Source organism: Gastrolobium bilobum, unplaced genomic scaffold (genome assembly GCF_033153095.1).
Source record: "Gastrolobium bilobum isolate Gb01-03AN ecotype WA unplaced genomic scaffold, APGP_CSIRO_Gbil_v1 utg64434, whole genome shotgun sequence".
NCBI classification, from domain to species: Eukaryota; Viridiplantae; Streptophyta; class Magnoliopsida; order Fabales; family Fabaceae; genus Gastrolobium; species Gastrolobium bilobum.
The window spans coordinates 170169-189310 of record NW_026896291.1 but is presented as its reverse complement, the minus strand read 5'-3'; the positions used below and the strand labels follow the sequence as shown (position 1 = coordinate 189310).

Below are 19142 nucleotides of genomic sequence, written 5' to 3'. Positions count from 1 at the left end.
TTGTGATAAACTAAAACATTTATGGGAAATAATAATCCGTACATTTATTCCGTATATTTAACCAGCAGCTACGTTACGAGATTACGGGTCCGGCCTGCCTTAAGCTAGACCAGACATAAATGTTTTAAAAAATAATACAAGTCCAAGTCTTAAAAAACTTATCATAGATATATTTTTAGAAGGTTTTATAAGTTAACTTTTTTTTGGGGGGAAATTACATAAAATCACACTAAATTGAAGTGTTTTTTAGAAACCTCCCTACACATTTAATTAAAATAAAATGAAATAATTATAATCAATGTAAATATATATAGATTTTAATATTTCTACCGTGAAAATGTAGATAAATTATCTACATTCAATACCAAAACGATCTCATTTTGAGTTAAAAAATTAAAAGATAATAATGAGAAAGACTATTGTAACCCTGAAATAAATTATAATTACAACAATATTTTGATTTTCATCCTAAAACGACATAGTTTTGGGCTCAAAATAGATAATTTATCTACATTGACTACAGAAAAAATGAATCGATATATATATATATATATATTAAGAGAAGGGATATTCTAACTACCAAAAATTTTCACTACCAACTTACTACCTATCTAATCACCATTAAATTAACATTTTCTCTCTTTTTAAAAACTTTTTAACATTCTCTCTCTTTGATCCAATGGTAACGTGATGGGTGGTAAGTTAGTAATAAAAGTTTTTGGTAGTTAGAATATCCTCACTCATATTTTAATTCTTGATAATTATGGAAAGCTTGATAAACTTAAGTAAATTAATAGAATTAAATCAGACCCTTACAAGGTAAACCAGCCTCAATCAAATCAGAATTAAAATATTTTACATAAATGAAGCTTACGTGCACTTATTCCAACAAAAAGAGCAAAACAGTTTATGTACTAAACATGTGTGTCAAAGTCAACCAACCCTTTTCTGGATCCTCACCGGGAACCCACCTTCCATTTGGGACGTCAAGAAGTAAATGAAGTTGGGCACCACCCCTTCGGCCACCGCCGGCACCACCTTGAACCGCCTAAGAACGCCAGCCACTACCCTCTTCATCTGCATAAACGCCATTTCCTTCCCCAAACAAATCCTGGGACCCGCCTGAAACACGGGATAGCTGTAAGGATCCCTCCCAACGAAACTCCACTTACCAGAATCAACCTTCTCTAACCACCTCTCAGGCCTAAACTCAGCCCAATCATTACCCCAAACACTCTCCATCCTCCCCATCGCGTACACGTGATACGACACCATCGTCCCCTTCTTCACCACCGTCCCATCCGGCAAAACGTCGTCCACAACTGCTTCCTTGGTGTCTATAGGCACTGGCGGGTACAGCCTCATGCTCTCACACAACGCAGCGTGTGTGTAAACCATGTCCTTCACTTCATCGTAAACCGGCTCTTCTGATTTTTCTCCGATTTCTTTCACAACCTCGTTCTCCACCCGCGGGTTCTTCGACAGCAGCCAGAAAAACCACGTGAGCGCCGCCGACGTCGTGTCTTTTCCGGCCAATATGAAGCTTATGACTATGTCCGTCACGAAGTCCTCGTCGGAGTGACCCGAACTCAAGAACCGCGACAACATGTCAACAGATTCAAGTGAGGCCTTCTCCTTCAGCTCGCGCTTCTTCTCTCTCACTATGTTCTTGGCAAATTCTCGCACTTCCGAGACTGCGATTCGCAGTCTCTTTTCCGATCCTATGTCGAGTTTTCTCTTTATTTTCCATATTATGGGTAACGGTTCGCGGAACCGTTTGCTGCTGATCTCTGTTGCTTCTTCGAAGGCTTGCGCGAACTTGCTCCGCTCAACGGACAGCGCTAGATATTCTGGGTCGAACCCAAAAGCGATCTTGCAGATGTTGTCGAACGCGAAACGTTGAAGGATGTCTTGGAAATCGAGAGTTTGGTCTTGGGCTGCTGCCGCTGAAGCGAGAATGGGGACGAGGCGGTCGGAGAGCTCGGCGTCCACCACATGTTCGACGAATTTCCGCAGAGACTTTGTGTTGAATTCGTGGCTGGCAACTTGCCTTTGAAACTTCCAGTTATCCCCGTCGGCGTTGAAGATTCCGTTGCCAAGAAAATCAGAGAGGGTTTGTCGAAGGCTGTTTCCCTTTTCGTAAGTGGAGAAATGGGTCTTGAGAATGTGCTGTACGGTGGCGGGGTTGCCGGTGATGACTTGTCGATGGCCCAAGTGGCGGCGGAGGGTGAAGGTGGCGGTTGGGGAGATTTGGACAATATCGGATAACCATTGCAAACGGCGTTTGCCTTGTGCTTTGATGGCTAAGTAGGAACCAATCAGTGGGTATGCTTTTGGGAGTGTAACGGTGGGTGAAGGACCTTTCTCCTTCTTCTCCTTCAGAGAAGATGGTTTGAGGAAGAAGAAAAAGAGCACCGGAAGGATGAAGAATATGAAGAAAGGAGGTAGCAGCTGCAACAGCATACGAGTCATTGTCGTTAGTTACGACGGAGAATAACGGCTTACAATATTGGCAATTAGTATTAAACTGATTGGTGGGGATGTTCAGTTTTTATCTGTAGGCTTTTCAATGAGAAGTTAAATGTGTATATATAGTGTCTGTGACATTATGCATGACGTTCGCACTTGCAGATTTTTTTGATAGATTTTGTGTTTTTTATTGTTTGTATTACTCAGCGAGAAATGGCATTTCCTATTTTCCTTACGCAAGCAAATCCGTCATATTTTTAACTTATGACCTGCCAAAGTCAATCACGACAACGACTATGAACGTTCCAATATTTATTTGTGCTAGATTGACAAGTATAATACAGATAAATGAAGTTTTCTTCTTCTTCTTTTTAAAAAGATATTACAATCAATTGATTGATTCGTCGTTAATTCGATTTAGGATTAATCGAGGATTAAGATTTTAAATTAGAGAAAATTAAACACATTTTTTATTTCCATCTGTGCTAATAGTGGTACATAGATGTCTCCCGTGAGGGAGAAGTATATGGTAGAGACCAAGGTACTAGTGGAGTTTTCCATGTATGTGTTTTAGGGGGGAGTGTGTGTGTATGGCTAGGATTGTTCTCCTGGTGGCAGCGCATGAAGCTGAATGGAGAAGAAGAGGATCCTATCCCTCAATGTGAGAGGGGGTATTTAGAGCAAGAGCCCTAGTCAACCTAGCCAGCCTAGCCTTTTCAGGTTAGGCATGCTGAACCCCTGCCCTTGTGCAGGGGCAGCTGGTGTGCATGGGGAAGAGGGGGCATCCTATGATGTCTTCTAGAAGAGGGCTTCTTAGGCTGGGCCTAACGGTTGGGCCCATGTGAGTGGGCTATCCAGAACAGAAGCCCCCAGCTTTGTAGCTTTGCGAAGCAAAGGTGCCAAGATGTATGGCAGCTTAAGCCGGTTGCTTGTAGTGTGCAGTGTTCCAAGTAGGATACAATGTAACCGATCGATAATACGTCAGCCTTCACGAGTTGTTTATTTGTTGTCATCGAGTATCAACCGTCTGGTTGGCGATGCTTAAGTGCTTCAAGAGAATCTTCTATTATGACTTGCAATTGTGCTGAACTTTTGTTGATTTCGAAGATGCGTCTTGTTGTTGAGGAAGGTCTTCAAATGTTGTTGAAGTAGTGACAATTTTAATTGTAAGAATAAGTTGGCAAGCCCGTGTTGAATCAAGTAGCTTGTAGATGTTGATAACTGGAATCTGAACTCCATCTTGATGATCTGATAAAATAAAGTCGACATGATTGCAGATTTGAGCTTCGTGAGATAAATAAAGTAGTAGATGAGATCTTCCGGAGAGCATCACTCTCTTTCAAAATAGAGAGTGATGGAGATCCTGATGATAGATATGTATGCTCCCTTCTTCAGAAATAAAACTTGCTGGTGACAAATAATGTTGTGGATAAAAGCTTCTGGAGAGAATAGTGTGTTCCAAGAGAGAAAGAGATTGGTAGTCTTCATAGATGATAGATATGTATACTTCTTTCTTCAACAATAAAACTCGTTGGCGATATGAATGTATGATAGATAACGCCCATATGGAGTCAAGAAGCCTGGAGATTTTAACAGCTGAAATAAAGATGTCTTGACCGTATGATAATAATAAAATAATGTTGTAAATGACAGCTTTTGGAGAGAATAATTGTTCCAAGAGAGAGGTGATGAAGATCCTGATGATAAATATATATGCTCCTTTATTCAGAAAATCTCGCTAGTGACAAATAATGTAGTAGATGAAAGCTTCTGGAGAAGATAATGTGCTCCGAGAGAGAGACTGAGAGTCTTCATAGATGATAAATATGTATATCCCTTTCTTTAACAACAAAGCACGGCGATATGAACGTCCAATAAATAATGTCCAGTGACTTGGGTCTTTGACGTCCGGTTGCTCCAATTTAAATCCTGCAACAACTAGTATAGTAGTGTGTGAATGACGATAAAAATGTGCCTAAATGAGACGTCGGCCATCTAGGACTTTTGCCGAGGGATAACACATCTCGGACTTTGTTTACCAGGGGTGAGAACCGTCCCGACCTTCATAATTACCGAGGGTGAGAACCGTCCCGGCCTTCATAGTACACCGGGGGTGAGAACCATCCCGACCTTCATAATTAATTAAGCAACTCATATGGAATTTATAATCATATAAAATTTATAATGATGTGGTTGGAGAGAGACATATATATGCTAGTGAAGAGATATTACTACTAGGTTTTGATAATAAAACCTCAGGGGGTGTTTGTTTCAAGTATTTGAAGATGATTACCGGTAATCTTTCTTTGGTAAATGCAATTACCACGTTTGGTAGAAGGAATAAAAATTAATTCCCAAATATCCAAGGATTACCGGTAATTTAATTTATAAAGAAATGTCACTATTCAGATTACAAAAAATAATATGGTAATTCGGAATACCAATCAGAATACCAAGTAAAAGGAAAGCAGAACAATAAATTTTGAGACAAAAATACTCCAATATACATAAAAATCTAGACCCAATCTATCAATTACAAAAGTAAAAATAGTTTGGGGTTATTTTTGTAAAATAACCTCATATTCTAAGTCATATTTCGTTCTAAACCAAAGATGAGATCAATAATTTTTACTCAATATTTCCGGTAATATTTTGGCGAACCAAACACCTCTTTCGTAAAATTTTAAGTAAACTCAATTTCTACTGTATTCCCATTAATTATGATTCCCGGATAGTAAAAAATTTCTCTTGTACCAAACATATATATATATATGTTAGTGAAGAGATATTACTACTAGGTTTTGATAATAAAACCTCATAGTGTGAGTCTCGCTCGACACTTTGGCGTGTAAGTGTAGCTTTGAATATGTTGATAAATATTGGTCATCCTACCCGTGTGAGCTCTGGGAAACCGGTTAGTGTGAAAGCTCATTCCGTCTTTGTCTGGATGCTGGATAATATTATTCTTCTTTGAAAATTTGAATGAAGATGGTCCCACAAATTTTGGTTTGGTTTGCCTTGATAAAATGCTTCACTTTGCTTGGACAATGGCGGGCCCACAAAGAAGATGATTGATTGAATGGACAAAGTGAGTCTTGAATATATATATGTATATATATGAATGGAAAAGTCTCACCACTTTTTTTTCTCTCTCCTCTTACATGTGGGGTCCCAGTCTTTTCCTACAACATAAGAAAAATATATATATATGTATATATATATATTTATCTTGATGAAAATCTTCGCGCGCCTCAATGTGATGATGGAGATTTTTTCTGTCAATTTACTTTGGACTTCCAGGCGAGAGATTGAAAAGGTTTCAGCTAGCCAATATCAAAATGAAAATCTTCGCGCGCTTCAAGATGATGATGGACATTTGATCTGTCAATTTAATATGCTTTTGTAAAGAATCTTAGGATACACCACCCAAAAAGCTAGCTAAAAGGATGTGAGTGACTAAGGCTTTATAAAGGTCATATTAGTTACCCATATAATCAATGTGGGACTATATATCTCAACACGCCCCCTCACACAAGAGTTTTTTTAGGCTTGAAGCGTGGAAATTGCACAGGCCCATTTTTGGTTTACCTTTTTGTGCTTTTTTTTATTATTTTTAATTCCACTTTTTAAAGCGGGTGACGGTGAGGCTCTGATATCATGTAAAGAACCTTGGGATACACCACCCCAAAAGCTAGCTCAAAGGGTGGGAGTGCCCAAGGCCTTATAAAGGTCACATTAGTTGCTTATCTAATCAATGTGGGACTATATATCTCAACAGTTTTCCACGGATTTCAAGGATGTAACTTTCTGACTTGGTCTGTGTTTGGTTCAAGTTTTTGGAGAGGATTACCGGTAATTCTTCTTTGGTAAATGTAATTACCACGTTTGGTAGAAGGAATAAATTACGATTCCCGGATATCCAAGGATTACCGGTAATTTGATTTATAAAGAAAAGTCACTATTCAGATTACCAAAAATAATATGGTAATTCAGAATACCAAGTAAAGGAAAAACATAACAATAAATTTTGAGACAAAAATACCTCAATACACATAAAAATCTAGACCCAATCTATCAATTACAAAAGTAAAAATAGTTTGGGGTTATTTTTGTAAAATAACCTCATATTCCAAGTCATATTTCGTTCTAAACCAAATATGGAATCAGTAATTTTTACCCAGTATTCCCGGTAATATTTTGGCGAACCAAACACATCTTTCGTAAGATTCCAAGTAAACTCAATTTCTACTGAATTCCCATTAATCATGATTCCCGATCACCAAAAAATTTCTCCTGTACTAAACACACCTAGAAGCTCGTGGGTCCCGCCATCAAGTTACAGTACTTGTTTTGTCTTATCAATTTGCTTTGAATAGGTTCTAAATTGAAGACTTCTAGCACGGGCTTCGAGGCTAAAAATCACGTGATGGGTATAGTGAAATGTTGGCTTCGTGTTTCTTTGTATAGAGATTCAATGCATGGCCCACCACCTTAAAGGAATAAGTGCATTATTCTTATCTTATGAACAGCACGGTCTTCGAAGACAGCAAGCGTCGTGTAGGTAATTTTCTTTGCAGAGGCAATTCACATGCTTTATCGCTTTAAACTTCTTGTAGTGACAATGACTATACACAACGCGAGCCCTATAGAGAGTAGAGACCACCAACGCTTCAGTTCTTGGGAGGCGTGATTGACTTTGAGGCACGAAATACTTGCTGCAGTATCTTACCTTCATCGAACTTTATACATGTAAAGTATCAGATACAAAGGAAAGAAGAAAGGAAGATTGAGAGAAAAGTGAAAACAGAGAGAAGTTGTATGTTGAATAAACTGAGATATTAATCTCTTAATGAATTGCATTGAGTTAACCAATATATATACAAGACTCAAGGCTAACTGAATGGTAAGTTAAAACTAACTAGCTAAAGATACGGAACTTGTTAGAAGTTAGTTACACTTAGTTAGTCTTTCATTCCCCCACAAGTTCAGTATCTAAGGATCGAAGACTGAGCTTGTCTCTTAGTTCAAGAAACTTTGATCTTGTTACTGCCTTTGTAAGTCCATCTGCTATTTGATCAGAGGATGGGACATGATGTACAGAAATCGATTTGTCCAGTACCTTCTCACGAACAAAATGCAAGTCCAATTCAAAATGCTTTGTCCTTGAATGAAAGAGAGGATTGGCTGTGAGGAGAACAACACTTAGATTATCACAATAGATGTTGGGAGTTTGTGGCAAAGTGATTCTGAGTTCAGATAGTAGGGACTTGATCCACATGATCTCAGCAACTGTTGCAGCTAGACTTCTGTATTCAGCTTCTGTACTTGATCTACTCACAACTTGTTGTTTCTTGCAAGACCATGACACTAAATTCCCCCCAAGAAAGACACAAAGTCCAGAAGTAGAGCGTCTGTCATCTATATCAGAGCCCCAGTCAGAATCACAGTAGGCTTGAAGGTGAATGTGTGAGGAAGGAGAAATAACCAGTCCTAGGTGTTGAGTGCCACTGAGGTATCGAAGAATTCGTTTAACAGCTTGCCAATGATTATCAAGAGGAGACTGCATAAATTGGCATACTTTATTGACACAAAAGGAAATATCAGGGCGAGTTACAGTTGCATATTGGAGAGCACCTACAATGGATCGATATAAAGAGGGATCATGGAAAGGAGTTCCATCTCTAGAAGAGAGTTTCAAACTGGATACCATAGGTGTAGGTAGAGATTTACAAGTTGTCATTCCTGCCTTCTTTAACAGATCTGCTATATACTTTGATTGAGTCAAATGAAGTACACCATGGGATGAAGTCTTAACTTCAATACCAAGAAAATAGTGAAGATTGCCTAGATCCTTGAGAGCAAAGGCATTGTTGAGAGACTTGATGAGTGCCGATATAACAATGGAAGATGAACCTGTGATGAGAATGTCATCGACATAGACCAGCACATAAGTCGTGGCTGATGCAGTGATTGAAACAAACAGGGAAGAATCACACTTGGTGGCAGTAAAACCAAGTTGTATTAAAGTAGTGGTTAACTTCTCATACCAAGCTCTAGGGGCTTGTTTGAGCCCATAAAGGGCTTTACCCAATCGACATACTAGAGAAGGATTAGAAGCAGAAAATCCAGGTGGTTGAGACATGAAAACTTCCTTAGCTAGATCACCATTGAGGAATGCATTATTTACATCTAGCTGACGTATAGGCCATCCTTTGCAAAGAGCAAGAGTAAGAACAATTCTGATCGTGGCTGGCTTGACAACAGGACTGAAAGTTTCAGTATAATCCACACCCTCACGTTGGTGGAACCCTTTAGCAACTAGCCTTGCTTTGTATTTGAGTATAGAACCATCTGGATTGTACTTTATCCTAAAAACCCATTTGCACCCTATAGGTTTTCTGCCAGAAGGAAGAGATACAAGATCCCAAGTCTTGTTTCTGATGAGAGCATCATACTCATCTTGCATAGCATGAAGCCAATTGGGATCTGCCATTGCTTGAGTTACAGTTGTGGGTTCAAGGGAAGCAGAAAATAATTTTGGTTTGAAAACCCCTGCCTTTGCTCGAGTAGTCATAGGATGTCTGTTAGCTACTGGAGGAGAGGCAGTAGATGCACTAGGTGAAGCTGCAAGGACTGGAGGAGATGTAGTTGATGCAATAGGTGAGGCACATGGGAACCTGCAATTAAGGTCAGTAACAGGTGCAGTAGTTGAAAAAGTGTGAATAGCTGGTACAGTAGCTGATACAGTATCATTGGAAATAGAATTAGTAGATAGTTCAGCATGTGTGTCATTCGAAGACATGAGAGGTGCAACAGTGGGAATACAAGGAACTGACATGTGAGTAGATATAGAGGAAGTAGGTATTGTGGAAGGTACAGTGGATAAAGGTGGATGATTAAATGGAAACTGTTGTTCATCAAACAACACATGACGTGAGTAAATGACTTTACCTGATGGTGTAAGGCATTTATATCCTTTGTATGAAGGATTATAGCCTAAAAAGGTACTTGGTGCAGACCTATAGTCCATTTTATGAGAATTGTATGGTCTTAGATATGGATAGCACCTACAGCCAAAAATTCTTAGGAAGGAGTAATCTGGTTCCTTATTAAACAGAACCTTACATGGTGATTTATTTTGAAGACTAGAGGAAGGTAGGAGATTTATTATGACAGAGGCAGAAATGAAGGCATCCTCCCAATATTTCTTTGGCAAATGAGAGGCTGCTAACATGGATAATCCCATTTCAACAATGTGGCGATGCTTTCTTTCAGGGGTGCCATTCTGTTGGTGGATATAGGGACATGTGAGTCGATGAATAATTCCATGAGTTTGAAGAAAAGGTTTGAGAGCAAGATACTCTTTGGCATTATCAGTCTGCAAGCATTTCAGTTTTGTATTGAGTTGAACTTCTGCCATAGTTTTGAAATGAGGAAATATAGATTGCACTTGTGATCTGGACTTCATAGGATATAGCCATGTATATTTGCTAAAGGCATCAACAAAGCATATATAGTATTTGGAGCCATTTGTGCTATCTATGGGAGCTGGACCCCAAATATCTGTATAAACCAATTCGAGTGGTGTGTGATAGACAGTATTAGAGGTAGTAAAAGGGAGTTGATGCATTTTTCCCATACAACATGCACAACACAAAGGTGGTTTTGTATTATTGAATGGAATTTTACAATGAGAAAGTACAGATTTTACAGTTGAAAAGGAAGAGTGGCCTAATCTGCTATGCCATAGTTCTAATACAGAACCAGAATCAGAATGACATTTATTGTGTATGGACTGATCTGCAGTTTGCACTTGATAAGCTGAGTGCTTGAAAGACTTTATTGAATTTGCTCCATCAAAGGCATAAAGACCACATTTAAGTTTTCCTTGGAGAACAATCTCCTTGGTAGCCTGAGATTTCACAAAACAATTATTAGCATGGAATTCAAAGAAAACATGATTATCCCTGGCAAATTGTGATACACTTAGGAGGTTCTTCGAAAGACCAGGTACATGGAGCAGATTAGGTAAAGAAAAGGATAAAGAATTGGAAGAGGATTGTAAAATTGAATTATCAACATGCTGAATTTTCACACCTAATCCATTACCTATTTGAACTGTATCTGAACCTTTGTATGTAGTCTTTGACAGCAAGTTTGATGCATCAGGAGTGAAGTGGTTTGAAGCTCCTGAATCAGGATACCACGTTGGATCAAAGACTGAATAGAATTCAGAGGTGCTGTCATCTTGATGAGCAGATGGACTGTTTCCAGTAATTGCAACATTTGCTTGCAAGTTTGGAAGTGAAGATTCACCACGTTCTGACCTGCTGTTGAAAGGATTTGGAAATCCCTGATTGAACCTGTTGTAGCATTCCCATGCTGTATGGCCAGGTTTGCCACATAGCTGGCATTGAGGTCTTCCACTATGCTGCAGATTGTGTGTTCTCCCTCCATATCTGCCATATCTGCCTCTAAAATTATTGAAGCGACCTCCTCTGTTGAAGTGTGAAGGATACCTCCCAGCATGTGATCCATAAGGTTTTCTAACATTCATTTGCGCCAGATTGGCTTGCATCAGGCCAACATCAGTTTTTCTGTGTTTTTCCAGGCGTTCTTCTTGAGCCATAAGAAGAGCCTCTATTTCATTTATAGAGTATGGATCAGATCTTGAAATGACAGATGTGATAAATGCATCATATTCTTCACCAAGACCATCAAGAATGGCATCGATGTGATCTTCTGGAGTAATTGAAGCACCTGTAGCTGCTAACGAGTCGACTATTTTCTTGATCTGAAGTATGTAGTTTGAGACAGTAGAGTCTTTCTTGATGTTCTTTAGCTGAATTTTCAATTGTTTTACTTTGGATCGAGTTTGAGAGGTGAAGAATTCCTCTAGCTTGATCCAGACTTGATAAGAGGATTGGCACCCAACCATCCTTGTATGTAAGGATTCAGACATAGATGCAAGAAGCCAAGACATTAGCAACTGATCTTGTTGTGAAGATTGATCTGCTTCATTGGTGATGAACCTCTGCAGATTGAATCCTCTAATTGTTGCCATGGCTTGCTGTTTCCAAGGAAGAAAGTTACCTTCATCCAATTTGAATGACACTGGATTGGAGAAGGTGTGAAGAGCAGATTGTGACACAGCATTAGTACTATCTGCAGAATTCTGAGCAGGTTGAACGGGTTGAGTTTCTGTTGGTTGAGTCTCTGTTGCAGAAGCGTTGGTTTCCATGGATCAAAAAAAAAAAGGAAGCTCTGATACCATGTAAAGTATCAGATACAAAGGAAAGAAGAAAGGAAGATTGAGAGAAAAGTGAAAACAGAGAGAAGCTGTATGTTGAATAAACTGAGATATTAATCTCTTAATGAATTGCATTGAGTTAACCAATATATATACAAGACTCAAGGCTAACTGAATGGTAAGTTAAAACTAACTAGCTAAAGATACGGAACTTGTTAGAAGTTAGTTACACTTAGTTAGTCTTTCAATACATATATATATATATTATGTTCACGAAAGTGCAGGCAGAAATTGATAGTGAGCAAACCATTAAAACCATTGATGGTGTGGGTCTTTGATGGGTCCCGCGGTGAATATATTCCAAAGCTTCAAAAAGCATAGTCCTTGACTTCGTGGGTCTTTGCCAGCTTCAAAAGTTTCGTGGGTCCCGCGGTGAATATTGGAGGTTGCTTGGATTTGAATTGTATATGCACAGACGCTCCCAAGGTACTCATGGTGGTATATAGATGTCTCCCGTGAGGATGAAGTATATTGATATAAGAGTGTCCATAGTAATTATGGTAGAGACCAAGGCACTAATGGAACTTTCCATGTATATGTTTAAGGGGAGAGTGTGTGTGTATGGCTAGGGTTGTTCTCATGGTGGCAGCGCATGAAGCTGAATGGAGAAGAAGAGGATCCTTTCCATCAATGTGAGATGGGGTATTTAGAGCAAGAGCTCTAGTCAACCTAGTCAGCCTAGCCTAGCCTGAAAACCTTTTCAGGCTAGGCATGCTGAACCCCTGCCCTTGTGCAGGGGCAGCTGGTGTACATGGAGAAGAGGGGGCATCCTATGATGCCTTCTAGAAGAGGACTCCTTAGACTGGGCCTAACGGTTAAGCCCATGTGAGTCGGCTATCCAGAACACCATCTGCTCCAACTTTTATAAACCAACTGGATTACCATAATTTAATAGAACGAAGTTTTATTCAATTGTTTAATTTGAATTGAAAAGTTTACCTTTCTGGAACATGGAGAGAAAGAGTGTCGACGACTCACTGCTGGAATACCGATGAAAATATAGAAGAACCATCATACCCAGTTCAGAGTTCAAGTTCACATGGGACATTGTCCTATCCCAGGGATACAACATTACCCTTATTAGTTCAATCATTTTACTTTAAATATTTTGATATTTCAAGTGAATGTTACATTTTAGATGGCACAACCGAATCGTGACCTAACGGTAAAAGATTAAAAATTAAAAAATAATGGAGTTGCTGTAAAAGTTTATTTGGAAAATATTAAAAAAAATCCCTTGATTAAAAAAAAATTGATCTTTAAAAATCGAAATAGATTCAAGAGTCGATTACGAATAGAAAAATTAGATTATGAAATTGAATAGGGAAAATAGACAACGATTACCTTATATTAATTGTGCAAATTATTGATAAAATTTTAAATATTTATTTCACCTCAAAGAATTAAATAAAATTGATTATTGAAAAAGAAAATTAATTTTTGAAAAATTATTTTGGACTTGACGAGAAGAGTCAAAGCTACATGGTTCTGTACAAAATATTTGTGTGTTGGTTAATTATAATTTTGAAAATAATTTTAAGAAAGACTATAATTTTTTTGAAAAAAAAAGAATTCATCATTGCTCAGAATTTAAGATAGTACAACTACATGTAAATTCTTACAAAACTTACAACATTTGAGGATGGTGAACTATAAAATCAATATTGTAAATCGTTCTTAGGATTTTGAAAATAATTATTTTTTAAAATAATTTCACATTGCACAGGATACAAGATAATATATAGCTATACATGTATTCTTACGAAAGGCACAACACATAAGGATGACAAGATATACAATCAACATTGCAAATCTTGCATAGATTTATTTTCAAGGAATTTTTTTTTTATGTAAAATCATTTTTTGATTTACAATGCTTTCCCAAAGTCATGTAAAACAACACAGATTAAAAGAACTCATTCAATGAAATTAAACAAATTTTTATTAGCATTATTTTTGTGAAATACGTTAGTATACAATACCACACAAATTTTCTCATTGAAATAAGAGTAAGCTAAATCTAAGTATCTAACTAGTACACAACAAATTTTATTATTTTATTACCATAACATCTGAATAAAATTTTAATTGGACTAATGTTAAACTAAACTTGAATGTATCATGAACTGGAAATTTTTATACCTTTTTAAAAAAAAATGAATAAACAGAATATGTTATATAACACTAAAACAAAAAAAGGCTGCTAAGCCTACTCAAAAAAAAAAAAACCCTATAAAAACTTGTTCCCTGATCGTTTTTATTAATTTTCTTATCTTTGCATTTTTGTTTTCATTTTTTATTTCAACATCAAGTACGTCGTCTACTCTAGGAAAGAGAAAGTCGTTAGCCTATGCTGCAAACATCACGAGTTTGCTTATTTTAGTTTACTTTATATTTTTTAAAAATAAAATAAAAAAATAAAAAGCATCGGCCTAACAGTGACCGTGACACGAAGCGCACAAAAAATAGGGGTTCATTATCGTACTAATGATATTTTTTATACATTCCACTCAGTTTCTTGGTTAAATGTATTATCGAAATAATATAGATAAACGCATTTTAGATGTGTGCATGTTTGGAAGAGGATTTTTTCATGTTAAAAAAGATATCATAGGATCATGTAAGCAATCATAATAATACAAATATAAATCAATAGTGATCAATAGTGATGTAAGAAAAGAAAAAAAAATATATTAAAATGAATAACTATTAAATCACAACGATTAATTTATGTTTATATGATTATAATTATCCCCTGTAATCATATTATATTTTTTTAAACATGAAAACATTTATTTCCGTTAAGGTTGCGTCTAAAACCCACCACACACACGTCTGATGTGCCAAAAAATGAGACACGCATGTGTGTCAGTATCGCGTTATTTGCAACACCGCTCTGGACACTGGAGCGCCGCGTCCAGACGCACAGCATGCAGTAACGCATTTCTGTCAACATAATCTTGCACTTTCTCTTTGTTTTCTTCTCTTTTTTATATATTGAGATCATATTATTGTAGAATAGAAGTAGAACTGCTTATTACTCTGTTTCAGTTTTGTTTCTATCTGTTTACAAAAAGCAAGAACTAGTATTGTTATGGAAAGCAAAAGTTGAGACAACAACAGTTATGCAAAACACAAGCAGATCTGGTATTGTTGCCGTGGCTACCTTCACCTGCAACGTTTATGTATCTCAGAAACCAATTTCGTAAAATAATAAAAAGATAAAATAATATTTACTATTATAATTTTTTCTGCAAGATAGTTGAAAAAATAAAAGCTTTCTTGCATGAGCCCTGTTGCTTTGATTGAAAAGAAGGTGCAACATTTGCAAAACAAATTTAACGCATGAAGAGAATGGGAGAACACTTCACAGCGAAGCGAATGGGAGAGGAAACCTGGCGCAGGGGAGGAGGGAAAGGAGCGGAGGTTATGGAATTTGGACGTGGTGAACTGGTGACAGTACAAACGCGTTTGGAGTCAGAGACGTGCCACAACCAGATGCATGTCAAACAAAAACAATTTGTGGTGCTTGTTGCTGTGGTTCCCCAATGTCTGCATCATCCCCTTGTCACAGCTCAACACCGTCGCCGCGTCAACCATTTTCAAACAACTTGCTATATAAAAATCAAATCATAAATCGCATCAAACACGAAAGCCCTAATTGATCGTCACCCAAAATAGAAAGATGAAGGACGCAGAAGCAAAACTAACCTCTTTTAAGTCTTAAATTTGAACACTAAAAAAATCTGAAAAGTCCGCTAAAATTGAGTGGAAGCAGGAAGAGAGAAGCTATTAAGTTCTGAGCTTACATATCTACAAATGATTGTTCGAACTAGTATTAGATTTGTATAAAAACTCGTTCAATAAAAAGTTTTTAGGCTCTAAGGCCTTAGAGCATCTCAAGCAGGCCTAGTATATAAATATTTATTTTATATTTTTTATACTATTTGTAATAACCTTCTCTCATTAATTTATTTCACCTCATTTTATTGGTTTAACACATTTTTTGAATGATTTTGTTCTATATCATGCTGGTTTAATATATATTGAATTTATGAATATTTATGGAATTACTAGTGTGTAGAGCCGGCAAAACAAACTCAGCTCGGCGGGCCAACTCGCCAAACCCGCCAAACGGGCCAAGGCGGGCTGAGTTTTTCAACCTATCTCAAAAGCGGGGCGGAGCGGACTCATTTTTTGGCGGGTTGATGGTGGGCATAGGCGGGTCAAGCTGGCGAGCTAACCCGCCAAGCGGGGCGGAACGGGTTGGCTCATTTTTTGGCGGATTGATGGCGGGGTGGGCCGAGCCGCCCACTTTGCCACCTCTACTAGTGTGGTTGATTATATATTTTGTTTGGATAAATTTTTATTGTCATATTTCTTTTAAACCAGGCTAACAAGCTAAATCAGACTTCTATTTTAGTAAATAAATCAGGCCATAAGCCGATAGTTATATTCATAACAGGCTTAGTCAGACTGACACATTTAAATATAAACTTAATTTTTTAATGCCAAAACTCGAATCGGCTGAATCGGCTGACGCTCCTAGAAGAAAAGATGCATAGAAGCGGCCTAACAGTGAGGCCGAAAAATGTTGAAAAGTATTCCATTAGGTGGGAATTCAAAAATACAACCCACCCCATGATATTAAAAGGAAGGATTTGCTGCACAAATTATTTTTTTGGAAAGCTAATTTTTTCAGAATTTTTTTTTTTATAATTTTCGTACCAAACGTAAATAAATATAATTTTCAAAGTCAATTTTTCGAAAATCTAAAATTTACCTGCGTGCCAAATATCTCTGATGTACTGTATAAGGTATACTATTGCGATGACCAAAAACAACTATTCAATATATTTTCAAGCATCTACCCTCGGATTACGTATATAAATGGGAATATGGTCTTGCTAGGCTTAACATAATATATTTTGTAAAATAAGTGGAGGCTTTAAAAAAAGTCCATTCACAAAGCAAAACCATATATTTATTTTTACTATATCTGATATATCAAGTATTCTTGATTTTAAACAAAATAAATAAATTTTTTTAATGATTATACAATAATATTATTTTATTTTCAAATTTTAAAAAGTTTATATAGAATAATAAAATAAGGGCAATCATTTTAATTTTAAATATAGATAAAACCAAATCTAATTTATTTAGGGAAAAGTTTAAAAATTCCCTCATGATTTTCTTTACAATCACTTACCATCCTATTGTTATTTTTTTCATCATTGATTCCCCTATGTGTTTTCCATCCTATCTATCTTCCAATCAACCCCATTTAAAAATTAAATTAGACTATAAATTTTATCCTTATAAAAAATATCGTTGTAGAGATAAAAAATTTATACCGTACAAAACTGTAAAAAGCTTTTTATCGCAATGATGTTGATATAATGAAATTTTTCATATTAAATTTTAACATAATTATATATTTAAATTAAAATTTGAAATTACTAATTAAGCTGGAAGGATCCTGCCCCAATTAATACAAATGTTTGGTGGTAGCTTCTTAATTCTTCATGTATATAGTTTTAATACTTTTATTTCATCCGAAGAAAAGAAAGTTACTTTTTAAAATTTTTGAATAGACATTTAAAAAAAACATATTGCAAAAAATTCTACAATAATATTTTTTTTATCATTCGTCAATATTAATTTAGTTAGAAGTTACGATAAAAACATTTCCAAGATGCATAAGTTATTTTTAACTTTTAAAAGACTAATTTTTATTAGTTTTAATTTATGAAAATAAGTTCAAAATGATTTGCATGAATTTCAAAAGCTATTGTGACAGCATCAACTTTTTTTTTTCGTCATTCCAATTTCATCTGAATTGAACTAAAATACTTCGCAAATGATTATGAGTTTTATAAGAGTTATGTTGTAGGAAAAATGATTGTGTTATGTTATAGAGATTCGTTTTGCGTGTCGGAGTTTTTTTTTTTTTTTTTCAAAAATTGCGGGTCCCACAAAATATTGTGTGTGTAGGAAAGTTGTTATGGTCATGTTAAATGATAGATGCAAAACCCAATGATTATTCCAATCAATAAAGTAACATAATCTAAAAAAAAACTCATGTTATACCAAAACTAATCCCGAGTGAAACCAAAATACTATTGAACTTACACTTTTAAAAACAAAATATAAGTGGCAGATTCAGAAAATTATATTTATGTCTGTACATTTATTGGCAGGTGTTCGACAGCAGTGCCTTAGAAAATTTTTGTTTAAAAACTCTTGTCATGCACATGATATGTGGAAGGATATACGGTAGATAGCCTTATCTTGCATTTACAAAAGATTAAATATAAGAATTGAAAATGTGATTTTTAGATACATGACCACAATATCCAACCATTATGACAAGACAAAGTAACAAGTTAGTAAATATAAACTAAAGCAGGTTCTTGGAAAATCTTTGGGGGCAGAGGATAAGACAAAAAATCTTCGGTTGGGGGATTAGTCTCGTCCTTTCTCCGGTTGCGAAGCTTAGTGCACCTACGGTTATAATGAGGGGCTAGTCCAAACGGGCCGTACCCCAAAGGCATGGTGCCCGGAGAAGGTTGAATGGGAATACCTCCTGGCAATGTACCAAAAAAAAAAAACTAACTTAACTATACAACTCTATAAGCAAAATAAATCAGTTTTTTAATAAAAAAAAATTACTTTAACAAGTTATTGTCTGCACTAGCCCACATGGACAGGTTCGCCATTGATAGGTGAATCTAGTAAAAAAGAAAACAATTAAAATGTAATAAAATAAAATAAAATAAAAATTAAATAATAATAGCTTATTTGACGCATTAGATTTAGAGAAAAGTGTTTATCCTTTATAATAATGACACAATTTATATCATTTCACTCTTAAAATGAGGTGAGAGTCACACTTTTTTTTTTCACTCTCTTTATCTATCTCTTTTTCTCAATATAACTTTACATCCTTTAAAATAAATGATACGTTTTTTCGGAAAATTTACTGATTAACTTAAAAAAAAAAAAACAAATTTCAGTTAATAATGATTTTGTATCAAATATATCTATTTTTTCTTCAAATTCTGGATAATTACTATTAAAAAAACAATTATTATGATTAGGAATATAAAGAAATATACCCTGTTTATTTGACTTTACAAAATTTAAACTTATTGAATTTTTTTGAAAAAAATCTTCCTACAAAAATTGTCTCAAATAAAATAAAAAATTTAATATATGATTGGTCGTAATATCGGTTATATAGATGTTTTTTATGTGCAGTTATTCCTTTGCATCTAAGCAGCTGTGCCAAACAATAAAAATAAAAATGAAACTAACAAGAAAGAGTAAAGTTTGCTGGATGGATTCATCCTTGCGTCCC

The 19142-nt window shown here is 36.0% G+C and overlaps 1 protein-coding gene across 1 annotated transcript; it reads right to left on the bottom strand.

The window, feature by feature from the left end:
* Window positions 1-879: 879 nt before the first annotated feature.
* LOC133298703 (cytochrome P450 94A1-like) lies at window positions 880-2556 on the bottom strand. Its single transcript, XM_061498031.1, has one exon. It carries the CDS (start codon window positions 2470-2472, stop codon window positions 934-936), a length of 1539 nt encoding a protein of 512 aa, XP_061354015.1. The 5' UTR covers window positions 2473-2556; the 3' UTR covers window positions 880-933.
* Window positions 2557-19142: the final 16586 nt, after the last annotated feature.

What these genes read in the sequence shown, in the direction of transcription:
- LOC133298703 (XM_061498031.1), bottom strand. Translation starts at nt 2,472, where the DNA reads ATGACTCGTATGCTGTTGCAGCTGCTACCTCCTTTCTTCATATTCTTC.